The sequence below is a fragment of the Acanthochromis polyacanthus genome, chromosome 6 (genome assembly GCF_021347895.1).
Source record: "Acanthochromis polyacanthus isolate Apoly-LR-REF ecotype Palm Island chromosome 6, KAUST_Apoly_ChrSc, whole genome shotgun sequence".
NCBI lineage: Eukaryota > Metazoa > Chordata > Actinopteri > Pomacentridae > Acanthochromis > Acanthochromis polyacanthus.
Genome location: NC_067118.1, coordinates 24,659,216 through 24,672,252, shown reverse-complemented (window position 1 = coordinate 24,672,252; position 13,037 = coordinate 24,659,216). Strand labels below are relative to the sequence as shown.

The following is a 13,037-nucleotide window of genomic DNA, read 5'->3' as shown; positions in this document are numbered from 1 at the left end:
ACAGGAAGTTATTTCAGCTAATGGAGGAAATTCAAGCTTCTGATGCCAAGGTTTTACTGACTTTATCCAAGGCGGAATATTACATTGGTTGGTATTTTTGTTGAAAATAATATTTAAAAAGCAAAGTTTTTCTTGTGATGTTCAAGTTAATCATCTTGCAGACACTATTTCAAAGAGGATCAGTGGTTTTTTGTCCAAATGTGTCAAAAAATGCAAAAAAAATTCTGCTTATTTTTTCACAACTGAAAACAGACATGTGAAAATTGTTTTTAGAAAAGAAAAAAAAAAGAAAAATCCTGAGAGTAAACAGAATGTATAGATTGTTGTTGTTTGGCCTTCAGTAAAGGAAGCTGCACACACAGATATACAGTACATGCTTGTGTTGTTTCCTTTATGTCCTGTGCAGCATGGAGACCACAGGTTTAGTTTAGGCCGGGCCCATTTTTTACCCTGTTTTCTCCTTCCCTAGCTCTCCCAGCTTCGCGGGAGAGACAAGAAGTTCACCTTGCTCCATGCCCTTGTGGAGCAGATCATGTTGCATGAACCGTGCTTGGCCTCTTTTACCCAAGAGTTGGCAGAATTTGAAACTGTCCCTGGAGGTATTTGCTCGTCAAGATTTGATCAAAACCAAAGGAAAGAAAAAAATCTATGTGGTACTTTTCAGTTGAGGCTTGTTAAGTGAAACGTGTATTTTCTGCCTTTCTCTCCTTTCATCCCCCTTTCTTGGACAGCTTCCATCAAAGGCCTGACCGCAGAGGTAGATGGTGAGTAGATCACATTTTACTACAGTGTCCAAATTTGCTGAGATCACTGTAATATTGACCCTCCTTTTTGTGCCAACGAAGTTATTTGTGAGGAGGTGTGATAGCAACATTTACTTTCTGTAATTGTGATTCCAGTATACTTTGCTGAAACACTCGTCTAGGGAGTGTAGGGTCTCAATCCAATATATGGTCTATATAGGATGACTTGCAAACAGTTGCCACAGGCACACACAAAACACTCGACATGATCGCACAGGAGGCAGCATCAGATTTAAAGCAGCTATTTGCTTCAGCGCTCAAATATCATGGATGATAACCAAGATGTGTGTGTCTCCTCAGTCCTGAAGAATGAGCTGCAGAAAGTCGTTCAGTACAGAAAAACCTCCAAGAAGAGAAACGCTGGAGCTCATCACCCGAACTTCTCCAAAGACTTGAAGGTGAAGTAGCAAACCCTTTGTTTAGTATTTATTTATGCCATCATTTAAAGGTACGCTGCGGAGTCATCTTGTAAACAGCAGTATCGATTACATTCAGTGCTTCTCAGCCCCATTAATTGTTGGCAACCTGTGTCGTTTACATCAGCCTGTGGTCTTCTTTTCATCTCCTCTTTCATTTGCACATAGATGCTTTTTACAACCAATTACAACAACCCACTGCTGACAGGTGGAGTTTCACAAAAAAGCTTCATAGATATCAGAATCAAAAAAGATTTTATAGCCAGGTAGGCTTTCACATACGAGGAATCTGACTTGGCGTTTTAGTGCAAATCAGTACACAGTAACCCAGATTCAAAAAGTGTTGCCAGTCAGTCGACAGTAAGCGTTTGAGACAGTGTTTATTAAGCTTGTTGCAAATCAATTTTAGGTGCAAAAAAATTTTCAGCGCCATATTTATTCAACTTAGTGCGATATTTACCAAAGCTAAGGATGTAAATAACACTGATCTGCTAAGGATTTTGCACAGCAGGGAACAATTACAGCACAAACTAACTGTTTTCGGTGGCTGAGGGCGGAATATTAGTTAAAATGAACACACCTTCACAACTCTAAGTGCGTATTTATCCTGCAAGATGGAGACTTTAGGTGAAGAAATCATTCATTGGCATAATGTCATCAGCTTAGCCATCTGTGATTGAATCAGCCGTGAGGAGTGTGGGAGATTTTTGGTGAAACTTTCAAACTCCTTTGACTAAATCATCTCTGCAAACAGGTACAAAAGGTACAGCTGGTGTTCCTGGCTGCTTCAATCATGTTACAACGCTGTCAAACACTTTAAGTCAGATAAACAAGCAGAAATACAGAATTGTAATGTTGTGGGAGCAATGGCAGATTGTTACAGTCCTGGTCTTTCGTTTCATGTTGTGGTGCTGAGCAGACAACTCTGATAAAGCAGCATTATAATGAACCTTTAAATTTGCATCTCTTTCAGTCACTGTTTCTTCCCACCCAATCTCTCCCTTTGTGAGTGTGTGTGTGTGTGTCTGTGTCTGTGTGTGTGTGTGTGTGTGTGTGTGTGTGTGTGTGTGTGTGTGTGTGTGTGTGTGTGTGTGTGTGTGTGTGTGTGTGTGTGTGCTGGCTAAGCAGTGCTACAGCTTCACTCCTGCTTTTCTCTCATGTTAACTTTGAGACAAAATTAAATGAGGTGAAGTAGCATTCTCTTACTTTTTTGCCTTTAAACAAGAATACACTGACATACATATTGGATGAGCTCCAACACAAACACACACTTTATGGCATTGCTACTTTGTTTCCGTTTTATTTCTGGCCCACCTTGGTCCTTGATTAACCAAGACAAACACATCAGAACAACTGAAGATCTGTAAAAAGCCAGTAAATATATTGCCAGCTGTACTTGAATTATCATGACAAACTCTGAAAAAATAAGCCACTAGTGGCCAAAAGCTGAAAAATGTACCCTGAAGGATCCTGTATTTCAACAAGTTAATGCAAGTCTCAAACGTATATTTCAGGTTTTTCACTGAAAATACTGCATAGGTCATTAATTCTATCACGCTTATAATACCTTTGGTTTTAGGCCCCTTCCAAATGGCCTGTTTCAGTGTCTGTAGCTTCTGTTTCTTAAAGAGGCCTGCAGGCTCACCTATCTCCTGCATCTGTTCTGTTTAATGGTCCAATCCCAATCACACAAACTTTGACTGACTCACTCACTACCTTTCAGTGTGTACACTCCCAAAGAGGACTTTCCAACACTATTTTGCATGCATTCTGTGAGCTGGCATGTCTGCAGATTTTCCCTTTTCTTTGCACTAGTTTATTGTAAAAATGTTGACAAATATACGAGTGTTTAGCAAAAAATTAGAAGAATTTAACCATGAAAATTAAAAAACTGTATGCCTAAATTGCTGCCTTGACAGTCTGACTCTGAAGGACTAATTCTTAGTGGACAACCTGATGAATTTAATGAAACAATGAGCATTACACCCCTTGTCCCACTTTGGAAACTGTAGCTCTTCCACTGCGAAAACTATTGTTTCTTCTCTTGGTGGTAGCTGCAGACCCACCTGCCATCACCACTGATGATCCTCCACACAAAGGGTGGATCATTTAGCTGCTGACTAACAAAGAATGCGATGTTTGCCGTCAGTCTCTGAAATTTTTGATCAACCCTGGTTGTCCACGGTTGATTAATAGATATTCACAGCTTTACGAACTTTTGGTAGTTTGCTAAAAAGTCTAATCAATGTAATGTCACAAACAAGGGGCGATCCACTGAGCAGCTGATCATTTTGTGTTGCATTCCTCCTTTAAAAAAAAACCCAAACATTTCGGCCCCTGTGAACTCACACACTCAGGATTTAGTGCCTGACCAGTTCATGCTTTCAATATCTGCATGTTCGCAAGGATAAACATGGTATAAAGCTCCTCATTCACCCAAGACTGTGGACCGCCCTGAATTTGTGACCATGTAGATTTTCCGCACTGCAAGGTCATTCGCTGGACATGTGCCAGATAAAGAAATGGTGCTCAAGACTTGCTATGAGGAAAAAAAAAAAAAAAATCAATCTGTTCTGCACATATTTGTAAATCATCACTAAAAGTGCTGTAATTTGTCAGTTGCTGTTGGACTGCAGTGGGCTCAAAAGAGAAGGAGGAGCCAGCTGTAGGCGGAGCTTATCCTGTTCTGACATCACAATAGGCTGCAAAAGTGAACAGCTTGTTTTTAGAGATGCTTTCTGTTTTACGGAAAAAGACAATAAACAAGGGGATGGTCTTGTCTCATATTTTTTCATATCTGTTGCATCACTTTATTGATGTAAATGTGTTCCTTTTTTGGTCAGTAATTAACATAATCATCATCTTAACAATATCACCAATTTCCACAGAAAGGTTTTCCAAATAATAAATTGTCTATTTTTCTGAGAAAATACTACATTGTCATAAAAATCAGTTTAACTGTGTTTGAGTGATGATTGTCCAAACTTTTTTTCCACTTTTTTCTGTACCACAGACTGCTATTGAAAAATACAACGCGGATCTCTCAGCACTGACGAAAACGTGTGAGGAGATGAAGAAACTCTACTCTGTCACACTGGTAATCCTTGAGTTATTATTTCAATATCTCTTTTGTGTGACTTCAAAGATGGATGGTCTGTTCTGGTACTGTCTAGATGGCCCTCTTCAATTATTTGTCATCTTATCTTACCACCTTACACTGGGAGACTAAATATATTTCAAAGGAGAAAGCCCACAAGGTTACTTCTTTTGCACCTGGTGTCCTTGAGGACTTATACAAGTATATATTGCATCTCCTGTACAGTTTCTAGCCATGGATGGTCTCGACAACATTTAAAGCCTACCAAAACTGATTAGCAGCTTTGAAATATGCTACGCTATCTCCTTTGGACAATATCTTGAGGATTGTTGAACAATTGTCACGGCAGCCAGAAAGTGCGAGAGACAAGTTCATCCCAACCCTTAATGTGCAATGTCACATAAATGAACGCTCTACAGAAGATTAAAAGCTGCTCGCTCACCCCTGGCGAGTTTCTGATGTGCTTTTTTTTTAAAAAGCAAAGAAGCACACCACAACATTTTTGTGGTTTATAACTTGTGTGATTCATACTGTGCTTGTTGTACATTTTGTGACATCTTAATTTAAAAATGTCTGTAAAAAGGTATATTCCTTCAAAACTGGACTACTTGGGACTGATGATGTGGACTGAATGTAGTGATATCCTTGAATGAGTTTTATCTGAGATCTGTATTTGCTGTTAAACTTTTGTCTTGGCACGGGATCTCTCATGAAGAAAACTCCTCTGTCACACATATCATCAGATTTAGTGGAGGCGCTGGTCCCTGTGTATTCTTTCATCACACTGTCCATAAAGGAGAACATTTTCTTCGTTCACTAACCTGGTTAGATTAGGTTTATAGAGCTCAATCCTGCTTTGGACATCTTAACAGGTGCTATGTCTTTTGTTTTTATGGAGTCCACCACCAAAAGCAATCAATACAAAAGTAGTGCCTATTTTCTCATCTTTCCCATATCTCTATGGACAATCCATCATCATAGAGGGTCCACTTACCCTTGCTGCTGTATTTGAGCGCTGAGATATGATAGCATTAGCTGTGAGCTTTAGGCCTGGAAGGGAATTGTGTTATACTAGACCCACAATTAGATTCATGTGCACTCCAATGATTCCTATTGGAGTAAACAAAGGGGGACCTTCAGCATCTCTTTCATCTATTTCTTTGCGACTAGCGTAGATTTAAGATCTGAAAGGGATAATTTGTGTTTTTACATGTAATATTCAGATCTTCACAAGTTAAAGTTAACATTATGGGAAAGATGCGTATTTGCTTCCTTGCCAAAGGTTGGATGAGATGCCGCTTATGTATTTGTATGGTAAACAGAAAGCTACAGCCAGCAGATGGTTAGCTTAGCACAAAGACAGAAAACAAACAGCTTGACTGGCTGAAGCCATTGCATCTGGCCAAATGGTTGGACACAAACTCTCTGGACATTACGTTGCAGATAAATATTGCTTCTCCAAGATTTTCGTTCCAAGTCCTCACACTTGTCAGACAGCAGTTATAGTTTGGAGCAGTAAAAATGTCTCTATGAGCTGTGTGGTGCAAGCAGCACACTAGCTCAGTAGCAGCCTTGGTCTTGGGCCTGTGTGTACAAAAGATGTGTTCAGGCACACCAGTGAATGTAGGTCACTTGTGTTTAGGAACTACTTGCAGTCTAACACACAATCACAGAAGTTACATGAGTAAAATGGAAGAAACTAGACTTGTAGACTGTGAAAATTCGCTTTCGGTGGCAGTTGTGTGTGAATTAAACATGAGTTGTTATAGCACTTGTGTAGACAGCTGGATTGATAAAAAATAAGTGTATCTGTTCTGTAGGATTCATGAGGGATGAATGAGTGAAAAGTGCTTCTGAAAGTTTTCCCGTGGGGTCTGGCCTTAACAGAGCCCACGAGTGGTGCTCATCCTTGGACTGCCTGCACCTCCGAGCTCGTAAGAGCTCTGGCCATGAGAACTTAATCAATGTCATAAAGTTTCTATAGATTTTTCCAGTTAAAGTAATCATGGAGTGCAGCTCAGAAACCAATGAGCCAGTTTTCCTGCAAATATCACCTTTCTCAGAGGCAGGTCGCTCCCTGTCAGGAGGGTTAGCAGGTTAGCATCTAATATGGGCAGCAAAGTCGGGTCAGTGGGAGACAAGGCCTCCGAGCAGCATCCTCATGGTGGATCTGCATTTGATCGAGCAGAGAACACGGCTGGATCAGAAGTGCAAAAAGTGGGCTAAACTTGTATTAAAGCTAAACATCATATGCACGAACTGCTATCTGCTTCTAATTTAAACACAAAATCATGGGGAAATGAAGAAATGCATCTCACATGCTGATGAGAAAATTTTCTTCCTCCAGCTCAAGCTTTTCATTTATTGTACAGATATTAGAATGGCATCAGTCCTTTCATCTGAGGAGAGCACATAAGCATATTTTTCAAAATGTGAAACTTTGAAAAAGGAACATCCTTAATAGATAAATCCAAGTTTATTCCACTATTAGGTTAATCTTAATAGATTACAATATTATCTCCCTATTCTTAACATAAATCACTCCTCCAAGTTATATTAAAAATGGTCAGGTGGTGTAGCGGCTGTGGCCTTTTAAAGTTTAACAAGTTGACCTTTAACTGTAGTGTCTCCTTCAGGCCATGAATTATATTTTAATCACCAGGCACAGCTGCCAAAATGTTGCATTATTCCTGAATGTTTTGTCAGAGGCGGAAACTTTAGTTGATATATTTGTGGGGGCTTTCAGATCTTCTTAATTTGACTTCATTTTTCCCTTCTCAGGCTATTCCCTATATTCTTTAAAAATCTGAACAAAGTGCAATCAAGCATATTCCTTCCATGTTTTGCTGAAATCAAAACAACAGGATGGACACACTGCAGTTTGTACTTCACTGACCCACCTGCATCCCTATTCCTGTTATCCGATTTGCCTGCACGCTCATATTGTGCCTTTAAAACATCTCAAAAGTACAATCAACCCCTTCAGGAGCATTAGAGAAAATGATTAAGGCCGACTGTGCTCTGGTGTAGTGTAGGGAAGCAGCAGGTTAGGGAAAAGGCATCACACTTAGTCACATGTCACAGGGGAGGAAAGAGAGAATTCCTAATGATGCCCTTGAATAGACAACATGCAAATTTATTAAACATAGAAGGACCTCATGAAAAATTTGAAGCGTTGATTTTGCGGATGGCTTCTTTTTTTCCATTTGTTAGTCTAGAGGCCTGATTTTAAAAACCGTTCCAAGTGCTAAATAAAAGGAGACATTTTATGTAACATGCTGTAACATGTCCTCTCTTATTTCTCCTTTTTTTGATGGATTTTCAAGATGACTCAACACTAAAAGCTGACAGCTTCTGTGTGTCCCAATACCAGACAGTCTTCATACAATGCTCATCTTTGATACACCATGTCAATAAGACATGATATAACAAAAATCGATTCCTCCTCAGCAACTGCACCTTTTAATCTTGCTTCTTCAAGCAAAAAGGTCAGTCCTGAACATGAAAGATGATTCAAATGGCTCTATTAGGTGGAATAAACATGTCAATGTCTAGTCTCATCGTTTTATTTGTATTTATAAAGTTAACAGCAGCTATACTATCACTATTTTTGATGTAAGGACATTTTATGTGTGCATATAGTGCTTATAGAAATGCTAAATAGAGGGGATTAAAGTATAGGATTAGTAATCTTGGTTTATATTTTCAATTTTTAATACCTTCCGTTTCTGACATTGGTGGATTCAGGATAGCAATTTATGCATTACTGATGTCAGTTTCGAGATAAAGGAGTTCTGAATAATCAAATCTTTTTGATTTTACTTATTTTTTGTAGCTTAGCGTCTACCACCATGGTACGGTACACATGCAACCAACAGTCAATCTCATTATCCTTCTTATCCTCACTCGTTAAAATGAAAGCACATCGATTCAAAGAGTAGCACTCCCTTTATTTCTTCTAAAGCTTTTTTTGAAGTGCGCCTGTAAATTGGTTTTATTGGGTACAGCATGTGTTTGCAAAAATGCCCGGAAATGCTAAATATGCTGAAAAACACAATGAAGCTAATCAAGTAACAGGCTGTGCAGGGGATTACGTCATTTAAAATGAGTGAAAGATAAAGTCGTTTGCCCCAGTTAATGTGTAATTTTGAGCATTCCTGGCAGAGTGCTGGGAGAAGAGCATGCAAATACACTAATCTGCACATCTGATGTGACAGCGTAATATTTTGTAGCGAGAACAGGTGTTTATTAGCTCGCATCTCTCTTTTGCTACCAGGGACTTTGCAGAAAGCATCTTACACCTGTGCAAACATTTCAGAAATGTCAGGGGACACATTAATGCAAAGACACTCACCGTCAGCTGTTACATGTTGAGCTTTTGGGAGAGTTAAGTGACATTTCATAGCCAGTGTAGGTATTATTCTGCAATTTATCTGTGGCAAATAATCATTATAATGTAACAATTGATTAACTTACATTTAAAATTATATCTAAAGACTGTGCCACGAGAAACCTTTAAAAATGAATTTTTAAATGTGACTTTTTAAATGAAATTTAGTTTGTCATTGTTCAATTTTTGTCCACTTCTAAAATAAGCGATCCTTGGTTGCATTTACCATGGAATCATTCTTCATTCAGTCAGAGATGAGTCAAGGACTTACTGAGTTACATTTTGGTAGAAAAGGCATTGCTCTTTCAAGCAGCTCTCAGCTTGCAGCAACAAGGTTTCTTCTGAGAAAACGACTCCCCATTTGTACAAATTCACATTACACACTACATTATTATTCAGTCAACAAGATCAGAAACAGCAGAAGCAGCTGTCCATGAGGTTGGGCTGGTGTAGAGAGCTGCAGCAACAACCAGAGTTGGCATGAGAGCAGCGGCACAGTAACAGTGATTAGTGTCGCTTGTAACGGCCATGTCTTACACCTGCGTCGACATTATGAGCTGCTACCAGTCAGCTGATAGCCGCAAAGCTGTGAACAAGTGTGACGCACGAATGATAACCAATCAGCTAATGCAAAGTGAATGAACCAGCAACCTGTAGAAAACTGCGATAAATGCATCGAAAATGCCAAAACATTTAAACCACTGAGAGGTGAAGTGAAATATATACCAGTCAAGGGGTGAGATATTAATTAGAAAATTAGGGAGTATGTATCAACAAAATAAAAACAAAAATGACTTTGGTGGGTTGTTGGTATATTCAGTATTGTACAATATGGAGAATAAGAGTTTGTACAAAATATCTTTGAGAAGCACAAATATAAAAGCATTTATCTCAAAGAGAAAGTTTTCATTGGACAGTATACATAGCTCTAAATTTATTTCTGTGACCAGTTTTCCCTAACACACAGGAAAACTCTTAGTTGTACATTTCTTATACAGAAAGCAGTGTCCTTTCGCTGTAAGTCCATTCCTCAGGAGGCTCTCAAAGTCCTTATTTCTGACTAAAGTTGTGTAACAGACACAGATCACTGAAACACTGGCCGGGCTAACCAGGAAACATGTTAGCACTTTGTTCTCTGAAAACAAATAAACAAGTAAACAACTGGTCACTCAGATATGATTACCAGATGATTAACGTATAAATAAATGATAACCGAAGATCCTGACTTTACTTTCACACACGTGAACGGTCAGTGGTTGTTGTTGATGTGTTGGAAGCAGCAAAAATATGGGCAGTGTGAGGATCAGAGTGGCTTTGACAAAGAACGAACTTTCATAGCTAGACGACTGGGTCAGAGCATCTGCACAGCTGCAGGTCTTGTGGAGTGTTGCTGGTATGCAGTGGTTAATACAGATCAACAGTTGAACAGTGAACTGGTCAAAGGATCAGGGGCACCCAAGACTCACTGATGTACGTGGAAGAGTGAAGTCTGGCCTATATAGTCCGATCTCACAGAAACGCTACGGTAGCACAAACTGCAACTCAGTACATTACAGATTGTTATTCCACCAAGAAATGCAACAGAGTTACGTGACTGTTGGCGTACATTCATATATTCGCACACTTCTGTTAATCTGTCTGTGTGCAACATTACTCAAAAACGGACCAATGGATTTGGGTGAAATTTTCAGGGAGAGCAGAAATGACAAAAGGACCACCTCGGTCAGATTGCCCATACTGATCCCTGCCTCTACAATGGGCACATTAGCATCAGACCTAGACCATGGAGCAATAGAAGAAGTGGGCCTGATCTGATGAATCTTGGGGGTTTTTTTCATCATGTGGATTGTATGTTGTTAATCAGGGAAAGAGATGGCAGCAGGATGCACTGGGGGAGGAAATTGTGATGTTCTGGGTGATATTGTTTTGGGAAACCTTGAGCTGTGGCGTTAATGTGAAAGTTACTTTGAAGCCTGCCTACACATTATTGCAGACCTCGTACACCCTCCATGACAGTGAGGAGGTATTCCCTGTTGACATTGGCCTCTTTCAGCAGGACAAAGCCATCTAGCATGCTACAAACATTGTTCAGGAATGATTGGGCAAACTTAAAAAAAAAGTTAAAAGTATTGATTTGGCCTCTAAATTCCCCAGATCTCAATCTGAAAAATAAACCAGATTCATTAACTTCCCTCAACCTAATGCGCTTCAGGCATCTGCTGAACACCTTCAGAGATCTGTGGAGTCCAGACTTCAGCAACTCGGAGCTGTTTTGGCAGCATGAGAAGGAGCTGCATAATATTAGGCGGGTGGTTTTAATGCTGTGGCTGATCGGGGTAAATGATTTCACAGCAAAGCTTGCTTTTTATTAAGCTGAGTACACATTTCTCCACACAGACATATGTGACTTTGATTAAGCAGCTTGAAACTTGAACAAACCGTGGTTCTTTGGCGCTGCCATTGACTAAACCAACGGCATTATTTCTGCCTACAGAGCAGATGTCTCCAGAAAGCCTCAATCTGTCCAAACCCACCGCAAGTAGCTGTTTCGGCCATGAATATTTAATCAGAAAGGAATAATTCGAAATCCTGGGAACCATGCTTGTTTACTTTCTTGCTGGGAATAAGATGAGAAGATATATACCACTGTTACATCTCTGTGGCAAATATGAAGCTACAGCCAACATTCAGCTTAGCGTGTTGTCTTAACTTAACATAAGGACTGGAAATAGGGAGAAAAAAGTAAGAAAACTGCCTAAAAACATACAATGCCTTAAGACTTCTATCTTGCTTGGTTAATCCATGCAAAAAGTGAAACATGAAGATGGAATTTCAAAAGTTTAGCATTTTATGGGGGTAATATGTGAAACTCATCCAATGTGTGTTGAAGGCTGGTTAATGCCATTAGTGTCATTAGCGCATTGTGTATGTGTTTGCATGTACGAGGAACAGCTTGATATCTGTGCTTCATAGGTTTGTTTGAGCAAAATCATGTAAGAAAGAGAGAAAGAGGCAATGAGAAAACATAGCATGTACTGGCTTTAAAAAAAAATTATATAAAGCATAATACAGAGCTAGGAAAGAGAGTCAGCAGCAGATCTTGACTCTGAACGTCAGTCTGCACAGTCAACAGCATGAAATAAGCCAATTAGTACACTTAGCCGCAGTGACCTTTTGTGATAAAGTTTGACTTGAGAATCACAAACATTTTTCTGCCAGTGACCCTTAACCACCTAGGTGTGAGTGTTAATTTGGCAGTACATGTCTACCTCATAGTATAAGTGCACTTAAGGATCAGACTGCATGCTGAGGCAGTATATGAGGTAATTACTTCAAAAGTCCATTGTTCAGAAGAATATGCGCGACCCAGGCACCAGTTCACTGATGAAAGTAAATGCAGAAGTTAATTGTCAAACAATTTTTACAAGCACAAAGGTCTCCAGAGGTATAATTGATATCATGCTAAAGTTATTAATTTTCATGTAGCTGATCCTGTTTTTTTTTTTTGTTCTTTTGTCCAGGTTAAATTTGGAGAACCAGCAGACCAAGACTCTCAGGACCTCTTTGGGCTGATCTGTCAGTTCATCCATGACTTCAAGAGGGCTCATGCTGAAACTGTATGATAGTGGACAGAATACATATTAGCAGCCACTGACACTGCTGTTTTATGATGTTTGTTAAATAAAAAAAATAAACGGATCCCATATTTTCATTCACAACTCAAATGATTTAGATACAAAAATGTACGGTGGGATGCAGTATAATTTAGATTTCAGTAAATAAAGATGATAAAGAAGAAATAAGACTATATGATCTTTTTTTGGTTTTCATTGCCTGCGTTGTTGTACAGACATTTTATTTTATAATGGGCAAACTGTATTGTGATCATGTTCCTGAATGACAGGTTGACGATGTCAGTGGGAATCAATTTTGTGAAAATAAAACTGATCTACGTCCCGTGATTTCTTGTCAGCGTCTGGTTTGATTTGGTCTGGCTTTTTGTTTACTGACATTTGTTTTGAGACAAATCAGTAATGAAGCATTCGAAACCCCTCGGCTGTATGAAACACTCAGATGCTGAAGTGTGCGGCTAATACCCACAGCTCTCTGCTGGCAGAGGAACAAACTAGACAACACTTCAGAGGCCAGCTGAGGCGGGCGTTCTTTGGGTGTGTGATGATTTTGAACATTCAATCGTGCTTTGTTCGGGGACATTTCCTCTCCCGCCGCTCCGGGAGACGCTCCAAGGCCGCCTGTGATTCAGGTCCACATCTGCACTGTGGCAATGACATGATCGACAACACACAAAAAAAAATCCCCTTCAAGAGGTA

The 13,037-nt window shown here is 39.5% G+C and overlaps 1 protein-coding gene across 1 annotated transcript; it reads left to right on the top strand.

Annotated features, from left to right (window-relative positions):
* The first annotated feature begins 931 nt into the window (after window positions 1-931).
* LOC127534554 (uncharacterized) lies at window positions 932-12,893 on the top strand. Its single transcript, XM_051950026.1, has 3 exons — window positions 932-1,201; window positions 4,233-4,316; window positions 12,228-12,893. Exons 1-3 carry the CDS (start codon window positions 1,070-1,072, stop codon window positions 12,327-12,329), a joined length of 318 nt encoding a protein of 105 aa, XP_051805986.1. The 5' UTR covers window positions 932-1,069; the 3' UTR covers window positions 12,330-12,893.
* The last annotated feature ends 144 nt before the right edge of the window (window positions 12,894-13,037 follow it).

What these genes read in the sequence shown, in the direction of transcription:
- LOC127534554 (XM_051950026.1), top strand. Translation starts at nt 1,070, where the DNA reads ATGGATGATAACCAAGATGTGTGTGTCTCCTCAGTCCTGAAGAATGAG. An exon ending in ACTTCTCCAAAGACTTGAAG is followed by an intron (nt 1,202 to 4,232) that starts GTGAAGTAGCAA and finishes TCTGTACCACAG; the next exon opens with ACTGCTATTGAAAAATACAA. An exon ending in AACTCTACTCTGTCACACTG is followed by an intron (nt 4,317 to 12,227) that starts GTAATCCTTGAG and finishes TCTTTTGTCCAG; the next exon opens with GTTAAATTTGGAGAACCAGC.